General features: G+C 31.9%; 1 protein-coding gene across 1 annotated transcript in view; it reads right to left on the bottom strand.

Annotated features, from left to right (window-relative positions):
- LOC136983098 (mini-chromosome maintenance complex-binding protein) overlaps window positions 1–23514 on the bottom strand; it is a 41690-nt gene that overhangs the window by 9446 nt on the left and 8730 nt on the right. The window contains exons 7-10 of the mRNA XM_067279728.1: window positions 13142–13290; window positions 8678–8916; window positions 5157–5621; window positions 903–988 (exon numbers count right to left, since the gene is read on the bottom strand). Coding sequence (XP_067135829.1) covers window positions 903–988; window positions 5157–5621; window positions 8678–8916; window positions 13142–13290 — 939 coding nt within the window. The remainder of the gene's footprint in view (window positions 1–902; window positions 989–5156; window positions 5622–8677; window positions 8917–13141; window positions 13291–23514) is intronic.

Below are 23514 nucleotides of genomic sequence, written 5' to 3'. Positions count from 1 at the left end.
CTATTTCGCTCCTGAGTGCATTTACGAAAAAAAAATTTCACATGGGAAGTGAAAAAAGCTAAAAAAAGTGTGTTTTTCTCAGAAAAAGCTAAAAAAGAGAGGAGCTATGAAAAAAAGCTAAAAAAGAGAGTCACTTTAAGCCCTGTATACTTAACAATATTTTATTATTAATAGTGGAACCATCTACCAGAATTCAAAATATCTGGGAGAAAATAAGACATTTACTGGTCCCAAATAATGTGATATATCACATTATTATATTAAAAAATTTTATGATTGATAGTTTTAGTTCTTTAGTATATGGGTTGTATTAAAAATTGTAAATACACTGCACTGTATATGTCAAAAATTTCTTTGTTTTGGTTAACTATTGGTGTTATAATTATATGTTTGTACTATGTGTTTGTAAGCCGATGGGGGTCCTTGTACCCGAAATGCATCCTTACCTAAATTTGAAGGTGATTATTAAAGACTAACTTTTTGTAAAAGATCTGGTCCTTTTTTTCTGTTGGCCTTAGCGTGATTAGCCCTCCAAATTGTTAAATCCTATTTATTAGACTATCTAACTATCTAAATTAAAGTCGGGGCTAAAAGCATCATTCATTATTAAAAATCTCTTTGTTAAAAGATAATGGATGTATCACATTTCCCATATGGTTCATTATTTCATATTCAAACAAAAAAAATAATTAAATAAAGAAAAGACTAAATTATTTCAGGAAAGATTTAACATTATTCTTATAGATAATTTTTGTGAAACCGTGTTGTATTATTCTTCGAAGGTGGAATAAAGGTGGAAAAAAGCCAAGTGGTTGTTATTAACACGAAATTAGTGTTAGGAAACGTTTCGATTATTCTTATAGTTTAAAAATATCTGAAAAAATATTAGCAAACATTTTTACCTTGCAAGAACTAATAAATGATGTAAATCGTCTCCAGTTATTAAATTGTTATCTTTCCTCATATTTACAAAATCTTCTTGTATAATCTGAAATAAAGTATGATTCAAAATTAATATAAATACATAACTGTATAAACAACAGTTTATCATTTATATTTAAAATAAGTAGAAACTGATATATATATATTTCATATATATAGGGTGGGCCAGCGAAAACGAAACGGCAGAGTGTTCGTGTTCTAAAATAAAATCATTAATTTTATAGTACATACTTTATTACTTTAAGTATATAATTAATTATAAACTTTGGTTACAAACAACTTTATAATTTGTTTGTGTAAAAATTTTATGTTGTCATTCTTTCTTTTCATGAAAAAATCTTTATTATAGAAGTTTTTCATTGTGACAATGAAAATAATGTTAGCTAGACTTTTATTATCTAACACTTACTGTAGATAGATTATTTAAATATTAATGACATAATAATAAAAAATTGATTTAAATAATAATCTTGATCCTATCTGTAATTGTAAAATGAGGCCTAATAAGAGACTGGTGACTAATTTACATATACCATATTTACTTGAATATAAGACAACCTTGCATACAGGACGAGGTATAACTTTAAAGATCAAAATAAAGGAAATTAGATTTATTAATACAATTCTAATTTTATTTTGTTTAATCACAAGTAAAACATTAAATGAACATGAATGCATTGTCCTGCAAAAATTACTACCATTTTAAACTTTAAGAAAAAATTTTGTAAAATCGACAACATAATTTGTTCTTGTAAAGCTGAACAATCGGGAACTTTTTTCAAATTCTTAACAGTCGAATCCACTTTTTGTCAATTACACTTATGAGTTTTTCTGAATTCTGATTTCTGAATAATCAGCTGTTTTCACATGGAAATGGATTAAAACTTATATTGTGCTCCTGTCTGATTTTGGAATATCAATCTGGAATTCAATTCAAAAGCTTTGCTTTTCCTATTACTATTCATCTTTACTCCTGACAATATACAAGAATGATTCAAACAATCCAGATAAAATATTTGTGTTTTAAGTATAAGAGGGCAAGCATCCAGTAAAAAATACTGGATGCTTATGGTTCACAAAAATTATTGGCAAAAATACAAAGAATCTTTCACTCGCGCATATAGGATGACCTAGGAATTTGAAGCTGTGATAAATGAATAAAAACCTCCTCTTATATGCGAGTAAATATGGTATATACTAAAATTCACACCTGTATCTGTTCAAGTATTATGTGAAAACAGCTAAACCAATTTTTATGAAATGTTGTACAGTACATATACCCAGGAAAGTTCTGGGAAGGATATAAGCTGCTTTCCATTTCCAAAATAATTAAATTTTATAAGCTTTAATAAAATACAATATCATATGAAAAATTTCATATCTGATTCTTATCAGGTCTTTCACATAATAAGTTCTGTTCAGAGGTGGGCATGAAGTGAACCATGAAATTCAAATGCAATAGACAAATGTTATGGCCAAAAATAGGCAAAAGTGGACTTTCGTGAAAGCTGGTCAAATAAAATTGATTGTTCAGCCTATCATTTGAGAAAAATTTGCGCTATACTGAACATATAATTTTTGCCATTTTTAACTGTATCAGACTATCAGTGAGTCTACAGAATTTCTTTCAATGTAAAATTGTTTTTAATTGTATCTATTTTATTCTTTTTTCTTATAAACATTTTTATATAAGTAGGCTACATCATCATCATCATTATACTACATCATATGAGTAGTCTTGGAAACAACTCTTGACAACTCAACATTTCTTAAAACTCGTATTTTTCAAAAATAAAAAAACGTTCTTCATTAGTGATACTTGATAACAACACCAATTTCAGGTGTAAACAAAGAATATAATCCTTTTTCCAAGGTGACACTGCAAAACACTACCACATGAATGTCACTACATTTAATAAAGCCATTGAATAGTCAATATTTTTGTAAATTAAAATTTAACTACATGTAGAAATAGTCACTATTGGTACATAGTTAATGCTTTTATGAATTTGCACATTAGATAAGAAAACAATCATTTGATTTCTGTTAGTAGTTTAATACCATAAAATAATTTTTGACCTATTCATAGGTCTTCCTCAGTAAGACTAACAACTCAAATACATAAATAGCATTTTGAAATTAAAATATAAAATATTCAATACAAATTTACAAATTTGGAAGTTCTAAACTTAAACAATATAATATAAATTCAAATAAAGAAAATAAAAACTCAATAATTAAAATTTAAATTTTAAGATAAATGAAACATAAATAAATAAATAAAAATAACTAATATAAGGGTCAAAGTTCATGGTTTAGTAATACATTTCCATGCTGTAGATACACATTTATTTTTTGTGTTTTAAATATTTCTATCATTTCCAACTATTGAATTCTATTGGGTTGGATTACTGCTGCATCTTCCCATGCAACTCTTGTCTTGCTCCCTGGCAAAGCTGGCTAAGACGATGCTGTTCGTATTCCTGTTAATCATATACTGATGATCCTCGAGTCTTGTATTCAAACTCCTCACTGTAGCTCCCACATATGTAAGTTTATGTTAAAAACATTGATCTTCCATTCCACCTAGCAAAACACCAACAAATGCTGGAAATCAAAAAGGTATATTTCCTTATCTAATTGCCTAACATCCAGTTTGTCTTGAGAATATTTTAACCAGAAATTTGCACATATAATACTTTTACAAAAATTCTGCTATTTAGACTAACATCATTGCTACCTGTAAAACTTGTCATTTTGGTAACTCGTCACCTTCTCAGTCCACATTAAGTTGAGTTTGTGGGACTCTACTGTATTTAAATATTTCTACTTTTTTTTGTTTGAACTATATTTCTGTATTGAAAAATATTCAAAATAAAGGAGCATTTCAAATACAATAAAAACTAAAAAGCAAAAGTGACTTTTCATAAAACAATTTTTAATTTCAAAATATAATTCATTTATATATCATTTAATAATAATTAATGTTCAAAATATTCACATTATTTGAAAGAATATTTGTTAGAATCAAAGCTCTCTCTCTCTAAAAATAAACTTGTTTTAATTACTCAAAAGATAAATTTTCAACGTTATTTTCCACAAAATTTTGCTATCTGATAAGGAAAAATTCTAAAACTTGACATCTTAAAGACAGAATGCTATATATTCAATTTAGAATCACAAAACTAGAACAAATTACACAGAGATTGAAAAACTGCATGGAAAAGAGTATACTTGTCACAAAGTGAACTTAATAAATAAATATTCTAACAAGTGTAAATAGCAAATTAAGAAAAATTTTATAATTTACATGACATCCTAAAACAATTAGTTAGCAATAAATAATTTTGCTGATATAATGATAAAAATAACACTAATCATAAAATGAGAAAATAACTATCCCAATTTCCCAATTCTGAAAAATTTTACTTACATAAAAAAATTATACAGAATAAGTCAAAACTTTTCAAAATTAAAAATTAAAACATGCTGTTTTGAAGACGTTTAATTTCTATTTATTGAAATTGGACTTCTTAGAATTTTTAAAAGTTCTAAAATATTTACAAAATTAAATAAAATACTTATTTCAGTAATGATAAATTATAAAAACTGCTGAAGTAACTAATTATTGAACTTGTAAGAAGTTATGAATTAATTTTAAAAGCAATTAAGAAATAAAATTTTCTAAACTTAATTTTCTAATATATATATATATATGTTACAGTAAAAGCGCATTTAACTAATTGAAACTAGTTTTTACTGGATGTCATTGTTAAAACCCGTTTTGTCTAGTTAAAACTAGTTTTAACTCAAATTCATTTTTGACTAGCAGTAAATTCTAGTTATAACAATGACATCCAGTAAAAACTAGTTTCAACCAGTTAAAACGCGTTTTAACTAAAAACGGGTTTTTACTATAACGTATATATATAAACACAATTTAATTTGTTAGCTAAACATTCAAATGGTGTCTAATTTTATATTATCAAATATAAATTTTTGTCTTTAAGAAGGATTTAGGTTGAATAATAATTTCTTTAAATTACTTTGAATTGAATATAAAAAAATTAATAATAAAAGTCAATCAATAATTTCTAAATCTGGAAAAATGATGCATTTTTAACCTGTAAATTAAATGTTCATTTTTAATTATCTTAATTTTCTTTTTCATATTATAAATTACTCATTCTTCTTAAAAATGTTTAAAAACTTACCTTTTGTATATCTTCATCTAAAGTATAATTTGTTAATTTTAACAGTGTTAAATAATTCTGAAAATTTTTTAGATTTTCTCCAGTCAAATAATTTTCTATTTCAGTAAAATATTCCTCCCAATTTTCTTGAGGCAAAGTTGCAGAAAGTTTAATCTGACAGTCACTGGACAATATAGATTTTCCTTGAGAGAATGTAAGTACAGATATATTTGAAGAATATGGAATTCTGTGATATTTGAAATCATATTCTACTTGCTGCCATGTTATGAGATGATTCAATGCAGAAATATTATTTATTCCTGTACTGTTCAATTGCCCTGGACTGAGAACAGTTTCATCAATTAACAAATGTGTTTGAGGACTTAATTGAAGAATGCTGCTAACTAATCTATTTGATGTATAATCTTTCCTTGGTATAAAATTCATTGTATTTAAATTTTGAAGAGATAATTCAAGTAAATAACTCTAAAAATAAATTAAATTTAAATTTAATTGCAATCAATAAGTACAATTTAACAATTTAAGTAAAAATAAAATTAGAAAATTGTTGCTTTAGATATCTCATTTATTAATGTTAAAAATATTAAATATGTAAAGATTATAAAACTAGTCAAACACTATATAATTAAACTTAAAGTAATTTTATATTTAGAAAACAAAAATAGATAATTTAAACAACTATTCTGTTCAGGATTGGAATTATTGTTTTGTACCCTCCACTGCTAATACATGCTAATATATTGCACTCTATTTAAACAACTAAATTAACCAATAAGTGTAATTAACTAAAATTATTCTTATCGAAAAGTCAATTAAATCTCTAATTATATTAAAAAGATTTGGTTGACTTTCCAGAAATAATATTTTATATATAATAACAGTTTAATATAATTAATTATAAAAAGTTAGATGAGTTTATTTATTAAATTACTGATAACCTAAATTTAATATTCATCGTTGTTGAATTTACTATAATTAATTTTTTATTATATGAATTTTTTAATGCTGAGTAAACCAATCTATATCTGAAAAGATGAAAAGTGCAAATAAAGATAAAAATAAATTTTAATAATAATTTAGCTATTTTTTTATACAATTACATTATAAATATGAATACATAATAGTCTATGGCTCATACAGAATAATTCACATCATCGTTACATCCCTTTTAAAATGAAGAAAGGCAAGTTTCATCAAAAATTCTGAAAATTTTCATAATTAAGGTACAGTATTAAATAGTCATATTTTCAACTTCTAACTTAGTACTGGCTAGGGGAGGGCTATTCAGAACTGAAAGTCAAATTTTTAACATGGAATATGATCATTTTTTAATTTAGATTTGAATTAAACTCAGAAAATAAGACTTTTCTCATACCAGACTTTGCTCATACCAGACCAGCAGATCAATAAGTTCTGCTGGTCTGGTATGATAACAAGAATTTATTTATAAGAACATGAGATACACAGAATGATAGATATTTTTTTCTGAAAAACCTCCACTGACCATAAAATGATCTTGAAAATGTGATGCCTGTAAAAAAATGATACTGTGAAAATAAGAAAATATCTTGCACCAATATATTCCCATTGTTAGTCGTCTCCATTATATCTGAATGGAATCCTATAATCATTGGGTGTCCTCATTTCTTAAAAAGTATTTTATACATTGGGATTTCTCTTGTGATAAATGTCTCTCCTTGTAGCACATGTGTTCTTCCTTGTATATCATCAGTTGGCAATCAAAACCTTGTAACTGTACTTCCTAAAATTTTATGGGAGGGTTAAAAAACACGGTTTCAGGAGAGCAAAATTTTGAGTATGAGGTTGTGAATTTTTGACAATATCAAAGAGGACCTAAAAGGTATATATCACTTACAAGGTTTTGATAATACATAAAAATTGATTTTACAACCTTATTAACACAAAAATGTGGTTTTGATCCATTATTGGACATATGAAGTTTTAATTGCCAATTGACAATATACTATGTAGTTGGGTATTATAACTTACAATCTTGTAACCATTGTTGTTTTCATTAACTTGTGAGCATTAGTGCAGTCCTTGGTATTACTTTGGTATTTCATATTTAATTACTTAATGATATTACAGTAGAGTTGTAGCTGCACTTCTTACTAGCTTTAGTTGAATACAGTCTCTCTTTTATTGTTGATCTATCACATTGGAGCAATGAGTATATGTTCTCCACTTAAGTCAGTCAATTTAAAATGATATGGGTCCAGTGAAATCTGGCTGAGTTTAAATATGATGAGGGGCATCCAGAAATTGGACCTATGTATCACTTTCTTGTTCAAGACATTGCTTAAGACCATATGGCTTACCCAGTTTATGACCTTTGCAAGTGCAAACAGGCATGAACTGGATGATGAGAGCATATAAGCATTATTCATTCTCAGAATATGCACTAATTGCATATTTGTGAACCACATAACCTGAGTCTGTAAATCATTGAGGTATTTGTGGGGACAATTGTGCATCTGGTATTGAAAATGTACTCCTACATAGTAGCTTCATAGATATCTATTCCTGTTCATGATTAGAATGTCTCTAGATTTGTCAGTCTTGAGTAGCATCATAGCATTGTCACTAAATCACTCTTGCTATACTTAACATTTTTTAAAAGGTCCTTTCCTACTTCTCAATTCCTATGTTCACATTTTCAAGACCTCCATCTAAAATATTCCTTTCTCATATTACATAGCCCCTCTATGACATGCTCTATATCTGATAAAACCCTCAGGTATAATAAATAAGTGGAAGAAGCCAAATCTCATGGCCTCTTTCAAACACAAAGGAGAGAACTATCCCACCATACTTGGGAAGATCAATAAGTTCTGCTGGTCTGGTATGATAACAAGAATTTATTTATAAGAACATGAGATACACAGAATGACAGCTCCATCTGTCCTCTACTTTCAACATAAGCACCTTATGCATCCCAACATCTCTTCTGTAAGTGTACCAGAATCTCAAATACCCTTCAAAGATCATGACCAGAGCACACAAAATGTGCCACACCTTTGTTCTGAACATAACTGTTCTTCTGAAAGCACTCTGCTTGCAGTTGCTTCTTCAGTGTAAAGTACAAGTAAAAATCACTTGACGCTAGGTCAGGGCTTGTAAGGTGTATGTTGCATTGCTCCCAAGCCAGTTGTGAAAGACATTCTTATGGGCTGTGGCAGTTTACAGGTATTCACTATTGTCCAGCAAAATGACACTCAGGATGTCTGTTTTTAATATTAAATTATTGTGATGTTTAATTTCAAGGTTTTTTTTATCAAAGCATTTACAAAATTGTTTTGATAAAAAATTCATTATTTTTTAGTTAAATATTATATTAAAATTTTTAAATATAAATTTAAGTAAAATAAAATAACATAAATGTTAGAAATTTATAATTTTTATTCAGATATTTTAAAACTCAGTTTTTAAAAAATTTAAAACTGACTTTAAAAATATATAAATAACTGCATTGGCTAAAAGTTTTTTAAAGTTTTACTTACTTTTGTAGTTAATTTCTGCAGTAAACTGAACAACTTTTTTACATAGCCATTTGATGTTGGTATATTCATTAAATTCAGACAAAACTTTCCTAATGTTGTTATATTCTGTTGATAATACACTGAAGATATTAAGTTGAAAAGAAGATATTCTGCAGATAATTTATCACCAAGTAAAAGGTGTGTAAAACATCTAACTAAATCATGTCTTATTCTTCTTGCTTGTGAAAATATTTCCATTGCTGTTGAAAAATAAACACTTTAATCACATTAAATTGAAAAAATACTTTAATTATAAATAGAAAACAATAAATATTTACATACATACATGCATTCAATAAAACAGAATAAACAACAGATGTTTTCACATTTGCCTTTTTTACATGCCTCAGGAACAACAGTTTCTACAGCAGAGTTAATTTTTCATTGAAGGTTGCTTCACTTCAATATGCTCATTTGTTGTTTTTTCTATTTTATTGAATATATTTATGTATTATCATCATCCTGGTCACTTTATTAATTAATAATTTAAAGACTTGTTGTAATTGCAATTCACCACAGCAGTCATAAGGCATTGTACTGCTAATGTCAAAGTAACTAGCATCTGGTATCAAGTGTATGGATATGTTGTAGATATTCCCATTGGCTATGGCCAATGAAAAATCAGAACTGTTACTCCTTATGGGTTGAGTGGTAATAATTGTGGAAAGACAGTGATAGAAAATAATAAAACTTTTTAAAAATCATTTCATAATATGAAGAATCATAGCAACTTTAATAATGTATTTTGTAGTCAATGATTATCAAATATGTTTAGAATAAATCATAATAAGCACACAATAAAACTTATTTTGAACTAAGAAATTTTGACATTATAAATTCAATAATTATAATTAAATTAATACTGACCTCTCAGTTATAAACTCTAAAAAAAAAAAAAACAATGAAAAAAGTCATACAAGTGAAAGAGTTTTACAAAAGAGAGATTGATCAACTAGAATGAAAAATGTTAAAAATAAAACTGTAACTGTTTCAATATTGATTACCAGTTAAAAGCATTATTTCTTTTAAATTCAAAATACAAAGTTAAATCTGGCAACATTGCTATCTATGTCATCCAGAAATTAATGTGCATATTCCAGTTTTGCTGAAAAAGTGGACCTGCGAGGCCAAAGTACTGTACTGTATTTTTCTTAATCTCCATTGTGCAGAAACTGGAAGTAAGCGGATTTTGGAGATTTCGTTGGCCATCCAAAGGTTACTTTGGCATAGTTAGATAAAGTACATGTCAGGAAAGATCAATTTCCTAAAATTTGAAAAATATGCATGTAAATAATTGTGGTTTGACACAAAATTCATACCAAAGTTATTAGTCAATACTACCTGGCAACAGCTTTAGGGGGAATGCAACAACTGTCTAGACATATGTGACAATGGTTGATAAAGGGTTAATTTAGATATAATCATACACTGTGAGTGACATATATGGTTATATCTAAATAGATACTTCTGGATGCAGAGATCAGATGAAGATATGGGTAGCAAAACTGACAATGCAACTATACAATAAGCAGAAGTGGGTTTGAGTCCTGCTTCAGACCAATTCTTTTCTTCCAAAATCTTCTAAATTAATTATTAAAATATTAATTTAATTATAATTATTAAATTTATCAACAGATGGCACCTAATACCTATCTTTAGGCCAAATTATTTAACATTTAATTATTAATAATAACATTAATATTGCCCAATATAATCCAGCAATCATTTGGGTTTGATTACATTGTTATAAACATGTTAAAAACTTCACAGAAGTATAGTAGTGTAATTGGCATTTGCCATTGATAAGAAATGTAATGTACTTTGATCCAGTTTTACATGAAGAATCATATATATAATATTATTATTATAGATGATGACACTTGACTAACATGATCATCATCTACAATAGATTAAAAAAATCCCACTAAGAAAATTTTTAAGAAAAACATGAGTATTCACTAGAATGGTATGTACTTTTAAAACATCTTTATACTCTATATGAAATCAGTTCTCCTCACAATTAATTTAAAAATTACTTCTTTTGATAATCAATAACAAAGTAAGTGAAAAATCTATATCATCATCAATGACGGAAGTAACAGATGAATGTCAGTGAATTCTCATAACAGACCATGAGTTCCATCTGCTATCTTCAAATGGTGAATAACAATATACTTCTACTGTTGTCATAAAATGACGTGGATTAACAATGTTTCAATTAACAACATGTTTTGTAAATACATTCAAACGTTGTTATAAATGTGAGAATCTGGAGTTGAGAATTACATTAAAAATTGCCAGGACGAATTCACATTTAAAGAAAAAATATATTTCTTACAAGACTATACATTTACATGAGTCCTTATCCTTCCAGTCCCTTCACATGCTTTTTAGAGGCAATAACAAGTCTATGGCAGAACTGATCTTTTATTGGCGGCTACTGTCTGCCATCCAATGAAAAAAGTAATAGAGTCCTCTAGTGGTAGCCATACATATTCTTAAAAAATAATAATTACATTAAAAATTGCCGGAATTGGAAGGATAAGGACTCATGTAAATGAATAGTCTTGTAAGAAATATATTTTTTCTTAAACTGGAGTTCAGAAATTTATTTTAACAAGTTGTTTAAATATTTATTAAATTTATTTTGATAGAAATTTATCTATTTTATAAAATTAAGTAAAGTTGAAAAATCGTTTTAAAATTAAGTGAACTTCACTGAATTTTATAAAATGAAGGAACACAACTCAGTTTCTCTCAAAAAGTGATAGTTAGTGTGAGTTTTCTCACACACTATCTGCAAGACCACCCAATTTCCATCACATGTCAGAAGCATGGAGACTTATTTCAAATAATCTGACTAAAGGAAAATTTTGTGTAAAAGATGAGAGTTCACCTCCAAACAAGCTCTCATTCCCTCTCCCCAGTTCTCTACTCATGTATTCTTAACTGAGGTAAGATATGCACTCCTGATTCTCTGGCTCTCTCACTCATTCTCCCACCAAGATAAGACAAGATAGTAGAAAGAATATTTAAAGTTGTGTCTCATACCAAGAATTTCAATGCACATCAAGTATATATGAACCACAGGTAATATAAATTTATGTAAACTTTCTCTCTAAAAAAGGAACTAGACAATAGGTTGACTTTAGATCATATTCCTGTAAGGATCATTTATCATTAAAATTTTGTACTCTTTAATATGTTCATTTCGTATTATTTTAGAATTTAATCCATTTAATAATTTTGTTCATCCTTTCTTAATAAGTAAATCTTTTAATTATTGTACTCAATTCATTTTTGCCTAACTTCATGATTGGCCCATGTTATCAACAATCCAACTTAGACCCTCTTAAATTTCCAATTGAATTTTTAATATACATTTCCACTTGAAAGGATTAATTTGCAAGTTAGGACACAGAATAGTTTTTTCCTAACTGGTATCAGGAGATCTTGATGATAGATCCGAGAAAATCAAGAGATTCATGTATTCTCAAACTTTCAACGATAAACAAATAGTAATCAAACAGTGCAGCAGAGTTGACTGGAACCTCCTATTCTCCCAAATGTAAAATTATATTTTAAATATTGCCACATTGTTCCAATCTGGAACAGTGTAGCAAATAATAGATAGATGATACATTATTTACAAAAAATATAATAAGAAAAAATTTTACACTTCAATAAAGCTTGCACAGTTTTAAGTAAAAATCATTTTATTTCTTCTCCCATCATTTTTGACAGGTTATAACTTGAATGTCATAATCACATTTAAAATACAAACTTATTAAAACAGATGAATAAGTATTTAAAATATCCATAAAATTTATAATAATAAAATTTATAGATATAATAATTTCAAATTCAAACAACTTTTCATTAATTTAAAATGCATTTTAAAGTTTGCTTTTTAAGGCATCTTATTACTTACATTTTAAAAATAAATGCTTTAAATTTAAAAAAATTAAACAAAAGACACAAAAACTCAAACATTTAATGTCCTATAACTTTAGAGTTATTGAAATTCATCTTCAAGAATGCCAAATAAAATCAGTGTATCAGTGTTCCTAAAGATGAACCAAAATAACTTAAGTGCTAGAATATTTCTGGATTTTTATGCTCTTTATTAAATTTATTTTTCTCTTCACAATGACAAAGAAATGAAGTGAAATAAAGAACTATGAATAATTAATTATTATTGTTTTACAAAACAAAATTTTGTGTTTTGAAAACAATATTATTTACAGTAAATTTGAAATCAAAATCTAACACATTTTTTGGGAGCTATAAGTTTTAAATTCCTTTAGTTTTTTCATATTTGAAGTAGAAGTTATTAGTGCAAATAATGTTTATTTCATCAAGATTCATCAACTTTATTTGAAATGTAACATTTCTAAAGAAAAATTAATTGAAAATATACTTTACCTAATCTATTTTCCAAGTTGACATTAATAGGAAGATAAGGATTATTATGAAGAAATGATTTAATCCTAATTGCATGAATTTTTGGTAATGATGCTACTGACTGAACCTGAGAACTCATTTCTGTATCTTCATCCATCTCATTGAAATTACTATAACATTGAAATTTTATTAATGCATTTTCAATTTATCAAAAATTTAGTTAGCATTTTGTATAAGTAACAGATATATATATATATTTATTTATTTATTTATTATGCAGTTTTTTTATATAATTTTAAAAAATCAATCTTTTAAAAAAACTTAAAAAATTAAAAAACTTCAAGGGTCAATACAGAAAACAACCATCATTTTTTAGCTATAACCGCAATTTATCAGACAAAACTACAAAGGATTACAACCGTTAGTCTTTATTACATTACAATGCATTTCGGGTGCAAAATTTGTTTTACTTGCACCACCTTATTACAATACATAACTACAATAGGGAGCCATACAGATGTTACAAAATTATTACAAATTACAGCATTCAAATGATTTATATTATAACAAACTAACCTCTTTTGCTAAAACATACAGTGCTCCACTATATCAATGTCCTACTCTCAAGGCATCGTTCTAATAGAAGGCTATTAGAACAATGTCTTTTGTCTGTTTACATGCTATTTGGCCCTTACCACTTTTGCCCACATGTCATCTATCTCCATCCCATTATTTAAGATAATGGTGTTGTGTGCACTTACAATCGCGAAATGTTCCTTGAACCTTCGTAAAAACTTATCTTTTTCTTTGAGGATTATTTTTATGTTATTATTATTATTGATCACACATCCATATTTGCTACAATGATCTGTCCATGGTGACTGGTTATTTTTTAGCTGGATTGCTATTTCATGCTCTCTTATTCTAGTCTTGAGTTGCCTTCCTGTTTCACCTATGTAAATTGCTGGTTTATTGCACGTACATTTTAGCTCATATACAACACCTACGTCATCTAGTTTTTCTTTATTTTTGATTTTATTGATATTGACATTATTTTTGAGTTTATTTTTTAGTTTGGCTGCTAGTACACCACCTTATTTTTTAAAAATATTTCTATATTTTTCGTATGTACCTTTAATATAAGGGAATGACGTATATATATTATCATCTTTTTTATTTTTAACATTAAATCTGTTTTTTTATAAATTTCATTATCTATTTTTTTTAATAATCTATGGGGTAATTGTTTAATATAAGTGTATTTATTATTTCATTTTGTTGTTTTTCTCTATCTTCTGCTTTAATGTTCTGTTCCATATCTTTGATAGTGCTGTCACAAAATTATTCCTTTTAATTGTTATAGGGAAAAACAATTTATAGTTTAGATTTTTATCCACATTGAAGCTTTATTTTATATGGTTTTATATTAAGAACATTTTTTCTGTGGTTTATAATTATGTCCAGATAATTAATTTCATTTTTAGTTTCTGTTTCACTTTCAAATTTTGAAGTATTGCTTAATGTATTCACATAGTTGCATATTATATTTTCATTAATTATTAACGTGTCGTATACTATTGTAATGTCATCCATACATTACAAAAAGAATTATATCATTTGATTTCATGATAATTTGTATATCTTAAAAATAAATAATTTTGTCCTGAGATTTCCCGGGATCCTGGGAAACAGTTCACTTTTATCCCAGGATCCCGGGACAAGCAAAAGACTGGGAAATGAAAAACCCTACTTCTGTATTAACCCTTGAAGTTTTTTAATTTTAAGAAGTCTTTTTTAGTTAGCATTATTTAATTTAAATAAAATTATTTTCTATGAAAATTTAATATTATCAATCAATTACTCTCCAATACTAAAATGTATTACTCAAACACAGACAAAACCTAAACCAGAATATTTTCTGTCTGTGTTAATATTACAGTAATAATTTTAACATATTTCCATTAATACAAATTTGCTTTAAAAATAATTAGTTAAATGAAAAATCAATACTAAAGTTTCATTAATATAGTATTCGATACAACATTGAGAAATAAAAAACACTAATGCAATAACATCAAATTATATCAAAATTTAAAGATATTTCTAACAGTTGATATTTTAATGCATCAGTGTATTATTATTTTAAAATTTTGGCATAATTTTGTATTTTTGCATTAACTTTTATTTTTATTATAAAATGCATCAAATGTATTTTGAAATATATATTACACTCATTTAATTTATATATTCTATGCATTTAATGTAATAAAGTTACATTAGCCTAATTGACTCACTTTGACAGGAAGTAATTTTAAGTCAATGCATAATTAAAACATAACCCCATAGCCAATATGCATGTGACAATCCAATATATCGTCGATATTGTCATACTTATTCGATAATTGTTGTCAAATCCCGAGAAAAATCTCCACTTACACTTTCTCGACGGCAAAAACAATGCATTCCCACAATTTGCTGACCTCAGCTTGGTGATATCAGGCTGATATCGAAATTGACAGCCAAAGAGTCAGTCATTGTCCATTCTTCTTAGACTAATATCTTCAAAAGAATTTCTGTGCCTTTGCAAAATTTTACTTGATCGGATTTCACCCTCGACCGACGTAGCTACTCACCGAGTCGAGGACAAGTCCAACTGCCCTCTCGCTCCTTGGTCGCGGGAATACCGCAACTCTTTTTTGTCGTTTTAACCAGGCAATGGCCTGCCCTGGTGTGGACTATATACGTGTGTGACTTCGTTCGAGTTTTCGATCGCCGTTTTTTCGCAAGTTCTTCAATAATTGTGAAATTTTATACATCGCTGGACAGCTTATACCGAGACGAACACGCAGGTTTCATTCTTATTATAATCGGTCTAGTATTTGTTGGGCTATGTGCATCCGAAAGTTTAGCTTTTGTTCGAGCTCCATCCGGCCCCCCGTTTGTTTTCTGTAACTATTATCGACGGTTTCAGACGGTTACTCAGCTTGTTAGTTTGTGTATTAATTTCGGTTACCGTATCTAAAAAACTCACGGAGCTACACGCGCCTGAACCTCCACTGTTAAACAAAGAATGCTCTCTGCCACGTGGCTGCCACTCGGCGTTGTTGTAGCCACTCGGTGTTTTTACTGTGTCGGCTTCTGGCTGAGCTCTCTATTGGTCTTCTGCTTGGAGCGACTTTCTTTGTGTTCTACTCGCTGCTTATTGTCGCAAACGCTTTTGTATATATCGCGACTCTTTTATTATTATTATTATTATTATTATTATTATTATTATTTTTTTTTGTGCAAGCCGCAGGGCGTGGTATTAGCCGTCCAGCGTGTGGTGTCTCCGTCTGAGTTCAACGGGTATTAATGTTGACGTCCCTTGTCGTCTCATCGCCAGTAACGTCACGATTACTGTCCATGGCACAACAATCTGCTAGCCCTAAGGGCGCTGTCTCAGGTGACGACGATGGTTCAATTCATGCTGATTGTCCGGTGGATGCTGAAGAGAACATTGCCTATTCCTCTTTTAGGCGCAAGGCTTATGTCATTTTAGAGGACTTGAAGAAATTCCTAAAGCAACATCCAAATGGTCATTTGGGGAAAAGAGAGAATGCCGATTTCATCATCGGGCAGACTCATAAGATCATAGATCTTTTTGACAGCAGATGGGCTAGCCATCAGATTCAGGAAATTGATCGTAAAGTTTCTGAACTTGCCAAGGATTATAAGGAAATGACCAGTCACATTGGTAATTGCCCAACATCACCCTACTGTAGTAGGAACAGAAGTACCTCCACTTCAGTTAACAAATCTAACAGACATGCTACTCCCTCTTATAGAGATGCTCTCCTAAAGCCCAATCTCAACACCCCTCGCCTAACCAAGGCTTCTATTAACACTTTGTTGGTATATGGTCAGGATGAGACCAAAGGTTCTGAGGTTACTAAACAGTTCATCAAAGAAAACATTAATCCGGCTAAACTTAAGGTAGGTGTAAAGAGCATTAGGAAAATAAGCAAAAGTGGTGTGGCAATTGATGTCTCAGCGAAGCAAGATATTGAAAAGCTGAGAATGGTATTACAGGAGAGAGCTCCTGACTTAAGAACCCAGGTACCTTCTAGACGGAATCCTAGGATAAGAATTGGCTATGTTCCAGGACATATTTCCAAAGAAGACTTAATCAATGCTGTACTTAACCAGAACGAGGCAATCAACGCTAACCTCAGCGAAGAAGACTTCCGCAGAGAATTTACTGTACAGGTACCAATCAAGGGAAGGGACCCTAATACCATGACATGGTTAATTGATGTTTCACCCAGGGTGAGAAAATTATTAATGGTACTAAAACGTATTAATATTGAGTGGGTGCGCTGCCCAGTCGCTGACCACTTTCTCGATTATACAATGTTACAAATGCTGCGGATATGGCCATATTAGTAGCCAATGTAAGCAAGAACACCCTATCTGTAGCCAATGCAGCGAACAACACCACTTTAAGGAGTGTCCTAAGAAGAACAATGATGCTATCTGCACCAACTGTAAACAAAACAATAATGAAAATTACGCTCACAATGCCTTTGACAAAGAGTGTCCTGTATATAGAAGAATGAAATCACAACTTATTTTGAGAACCAATTATGGGGAGTGATCCAGGAAAAATTTGTATACTGCAAATTAACCTTCAGAGGACTATCAACGCCACCTCCTATCTTGGCACTGTTATGAACAATTATGACCTTGTCCTTATCCAAGAGCCGTATTGTGTGAAAAACAGGGTTGCTTGCATTCCTCACTCTCACCTCATCATCCAGTCTAGTAACTCTTATCCCTGGGCCACCATTATTGTTCCTAAAAACAATCTTCAAGTTTTATTCCATCAGCAAGTCAGCAATGACAAAATAATATGGATTGAGACTAAGCTGGGGAATCACCCAATCATATTTGAAAGTTTTTATTGTCGAAAAGGCAGCGACTACAACTCCATAGTTAAAAACCTAGATGAATCAATCAAGAAATTCCATCATGCTGAAATCATAATGGGCGGTGACTCAAATGCCCATTCTCCCACCTGGGGAGGGGATCTGTTGGATGACAAAGGTAGGGCCTTTGAAGACCTCTTGGCCAGCAATGGCATGCTGTGCATCAATGATCCCAATTCTCCTCCTACCTACCAGGGGCACAATGGTAGCTCCTGGATTGACATCACCATTGCCACTGCAAGGAGCTCTAATTGGATTCATAACTGGCATGTTGCTGATGAAGACAGTTTAGCTGATCACAATGCCATTGAGTTCACCGTGGGCTTTGGGGCCGAAAAGGTTCGCAGAAATTACATCAGGTGCTATAATGCCAGGAAGGCTAACTGGGACAAATTCTTCCATTACTTGGACACTCACATTGCTGATCTTAGCATGGTCTCAACTAGAGAGGCTGCAATCAGCATTATCAATAACACCATTAACTATATCGACAGGGCTTGCAGCCACGCAATTCCTCTCCGTAGGCCTAACACCTCAGGTGTACCATGGTGGAACGATAACCTTGCTAAAATGAGAGAAGAAAAATAATAAATTACGCAAGCTTTATCAAAGCAGCAGGGACTCTGAGAGGGATATTCTCAAGAAAAATTATTTGGAATTTCAGATAACTTATAAGAAAGCTATTAAGGATGCAAAGACCACCTCATGGAGAGACTTTTGTTCTTCAGCCTCTATAAACCCCTGGGGTTTTGTGTACCGCTTGTGTGCCAACAAGCTTAAACACCAGACTTGCCTTTCAACTCTTGACACTGGGGATGGTCACACTGACAATATTGATACCACCATTAACTCCATCCTGGACTCTGTGTGTTTGGGTGATAATCCAACAGAAGCCTCTGACTTTCATAACGATATTAGGAACTGTACTCAAAACCCTATTAACACAGAGAATTCTCCTCCATTTACCCAGGCCGAGATTGACTGGGCTGTTAATAAACTCTCCCTCAATAAGGCTCCCGGCCTGGATGGGATCACTGCAGGCATAGTGAAGAACATATGGATCAATCGTCCCAACATCATCTCCAACCTTATGAACACTTGTCTTGATTTTGGGGTGTTTCCGGACCCCTGGAAGGAAGCAAGAATTGTACCTATCCCAAAAGTTGGGAATCAGCCCATTTGCACTCCCAACGACTATCGCTGCATTTCTCTTCTTCCTGTTCTTTCTAAAGTCTACGACAGTCTCCTATGCAATCGGCTAAACTGGCACCTAGAGGCCAGTAATCTTCTTAGTCCCCATCAGTTTGGCTTTAGACAAGGCCAGGGCACTTCTGACGCTATACTTGCCATGACTGACAAGGTTAAACTTCTTCTCCAGTCTTACCCCTATGTTCTGGGGCTCAGTTTGGATATTAGTAGTGCCTTCAATGCCGCTTGGTGGCTGCTAATTCTTCTGCGGCTGCGGCAGGCCTGCTGTCCTGCTAATATCTACCATGCTTTCTCAGACTACCTTAATAACAGGTATGTTACTTTTATCTCAGGTAACACTGAAATCAAAAAAAAGAGTTTTAGAGGCTGCCCTCAGGGTTCCGTTTGTGGCCCTATGTTCTGGAATCTCCTCTTTAATAATTTCCTTTCCGATATCCAGGACTGTGACGACATTTTTGCCTATGCAGATGATGCTCTGATTCTAGTGGCAGCCTCTTCTCGCTTTAAATTGGAGTGTAAGGCTAAAAAAGTCATGGACAATGTCTCTGAGTGGGGCAAGAAGCACAAGTTAACGTTCAATGCCAACAAAACCAAAAGCATCGTCTTTACGAACCCTGGTAAGCCTCATCTCTATCGCAGGCCCCCTACTATTAAAATGGATGGGGTCTCCATAAAAACTACTACTTCTATCAAGTATTTAGGGGTCATCATTGACCACAAGTTAAATTGGGCTGACCATATTGCTTACATAACTGACAGGACAAACCGTTTTTTCAACACTGTCTCCAGGGTGGCAAAGTCAAAATGGGGTCTTTCCCCAGCTATTCTTTCTACAATCTATGACAGCGTCTTTCTACCGATGATCTGTTATGCCGCCCCAGTTTGGGCTGGCTGTTTAGGCCGTGTGCACATTGTACGGAAACTTCGTAGTGCACAACACAGGGCTCTTCTCCGTATTTGCCGTGCCTTCTCCACTTCCTCCACAGCTGCCTTGCAGGTCATTTCTGGTAAAATGCCAATTGACCTGGCTATCTCATTAGCTTCCAAGGGTTGGCACCTTCGCAAGGGTCACAGCATTCGTCTAGCCAACCAATCTTTCACTTCTTACGAGACTATTTGCCACCCATCGGATTTGCTTCCTCCCTTCCTGCGGCCCCAAATCCAGACTCAGCCTCTGGATCATGAAGATCTGACCATCTATACCGATGGTTCTAAGTCTGCCAACAATGTCGGTAGCGCGTTTGTGGTTTACCAAGATGGTGTGGAATATCATAACAGGTCTGGTCATCTTGCCTCCAACTGCTCAGCATATCAGGCCGAGCTTACAGCCATCTTGATGGCCATTGAGTGGTGCAATAACCACAAAAACAACAGCAGGATCAATATCTTCACAGACTGTAGGTCTACTGTTGATGCCATTGTCACCTGCCAAAAACCTCCATTGTCATCAAAATCCAGGCCTGCATCGTATTCTCCACAAACACCTTTGCTATCTCATGGATAAGAGGACACACAGGCCTGCTCGGCAATGAGAGGGCTGACTTCCTGGCCAGGGAAGCTGCCAGTCTCTCTTTGAATGAGTGCCTTTACTCTCTCATTCCTGCCTCCCACATTAAATCTCTCCTCAAAACTGAAGCAATCAACACCTGGCAAGAACGGTGGGACAACTGTCAGGAGGGTAGGACAACATGAAACTTTTTACCCAGAGTCCCAACCAGCAAACCAATCATTTACAGCCATGACACCCACCAGCTCACACAATTCCTGACCGGCCATGGTAGGTTTAACAGCTACCTCCATAGGTTTGGTCATTCTGATAATAACCTGTGCCATCTCTGTGGTGTTCCGGATGGAGTCCGGCACTACATTTTCTACTGCCCAATGCTGGAGGACTTCAGGGAACCTATTCGTCGTCTTCTTCCTTTGGGCAGCAGCTGGCCCTGCCAAGAAAGCCTTCTTCTTCAGGATAAAAATCTGACTTCAGCCCTCGTGGACCTTGTGAAAAACTATTTACACCGCACTTCTATCAACTGAACAGTGCTTCAAGAACTCCAATGCTTCCCTGGTTCTGTACGGTTCAAGGTGTTCATTGGTGTGTCTAGGTTCTTACTCATGTATATTTTATTTTATTTTATTTTATTTTATTTATTATTTTATTTCTATTTTTGTTTTTCTCTTAACTCTATTACTCAATTTGTACTGTTTGATCTGTAACATGTAATTCTCATATTCTCTATGTATTCTGTCACCGTCCCGGTTGTGCATATGCGGTACTGGGTTTGTGTACTTATCTCTGTACATAATAAAGAAAAAGATTGATTGATTGATTGATTGATTCACCCTCGACCAACGGCGCCGGTGAGGATGAACCTTCCTGACAATCTTGACCCAGACTTTCCCAATCCAGAACTTTCTGAACCTTTCGAGAAAGATAACAGACTAGACTTACTCTCAATGAAATCTTTCATCACTTTGTGGACATCCTCTACTCCAGGTATTTATTGACTCACAAACCACTGTAAATGGTCTCTCTCAAGAACAGCAGAAATATCTAGACCAGTGGTGGGCAAACTTTTTAAAGAGGGGGCCAAAGGAAAGGAAAAAAACTTTAGGCAAGCCAATATAATTTATTAAAAAATAACAATGCTACATTTTACAAAATTCTTGTATTTTTGGTGATACTAAGCCCTATTAATGACTGAAAGATTATGAAGGAGAATGTGATGAATGAAACTGTGACTCCATTTCTAAAAGTTTCTCATAATTTGGTTTGAACTGGGATGCACTTATTCTTAGAAGAGAAGTTAAATGCTCATCTGTCAGTCTGTTTCTAATGCAACTCTTTCGAAGTTTCATTGTAGAAAACACCTGTTCACATATATATGATGAAGCAAACATACCAGTAACTTTCTGGGCATGAGATATCGAATTTGGGAAAGTGGATTTTGACAAGGACTTGTAGAACTCTAATTTTGAAACATTAAGAAACAACTGTTTGAGTTGAGTATTATATTGTAATTCAATCAATTCAAGTTTCAAGTCTGGTTTCACAGTTCACATTAAAAGGCATACCGAAAATTTCAAAGTCTTTTTCAACGACACTGAAGTCTTCAAATCTTCGTTCAAATTCACCATGGAGTCTTCTCAGACCATCTTTGTAACTCTTAAGCTTTTCCTTCATCACCGGGGCTATTGAATTCAACCTCAGGAAGTGAGACAAGTCATTCTTAGCAAGCTTTGAGATGCAAAAATCAATTTATCGATGATATCTGGGGCCAGCTTTGAGATGGCCCCAGATATCATCGATAAATTGATTTTTGCCCTGCATCTTGACATTCAACTTGTTCATGTGGCAGAGAAGATCCGTAAAAAATGTAAAATCCGAAAGCCATGCAGTATCTTCCAGGATTTTATACTCTACAGACCCATTTCTCAAGGAAGAATGTCACTATTTCGTCTTTCAGCTGCCAAACTCGCTCGAAGACGCGTCCTGCGCTAAGCCACCTTATTTTCGAGTAGTACGATATATAAGAGTACTCAGATTTCATGGATTCTAGAAACTCCCGAAATTGTCTGTGAGCAAGCCCACAAGATCGAATAGCATTAACCAGCTTCACAATAACATCAAGAACAGGTTTCATATCCAAACCAGATTTACACAGGGCGTCTTGATTTATAATGAAATGTAGAAATATGACATTGTTATGTGGATATTTTTCATTAAAGATCCCAACAAATCCAGATTTTTTCCCTGTCAAATTTCTTGCTCCATCTGTTGTTATACTACATATGCAATTTATAGGTACTTTCGAAGTTGAAATTCCTTCCAAAAATTCATGAAAAATACCTGACCCTGTTGTAGTTTCCTTCAAAGACCTCATGCATGCTTGTTCCTCTGTAATACAGAAGTTTTCATCAACACCTCATAAATAATAGCAACTGTGCAGTATCATTTATATCAGAGTTTTAATCCACAGTAATTGAGCAGAATTTAAATTGGCCAATCTTTGTGATGTTATAATATGTTTTTATCTATTGCTTCGATTCTAGAAGTCACTGTTTTCCAGGATAAGCTTATTGTTTCAAACTCATTTCTTTTGTCAGGACATAAAATATCACAAACTTTGAGCATGCAGTGTTTAACAAACTCTCCATCAGAGAGAGCTTTGTTACTTTTAGCAATATTGTATGCTAAACATAACTTGCATGTGTAGCTGCTTG

This window comes from Centruroides vittatus, unplaced genomic scaffold (genome assembly GCF_030686945.1).
Source record: "Centruroides vittatus isolate TY-2023 unplaced genomic scaffold, ASM3068694v2 contig_876, whole genome shotgun sequence".
NCBI lineage: Eukaryota > Metazoa > Arthropoda > Arachnida > Scorpiones > Buthidae > Centruroides > Centruroides vittatus.
This window is presented reverse-complemented; position numbering and strand designations above follow the sequence as displayed.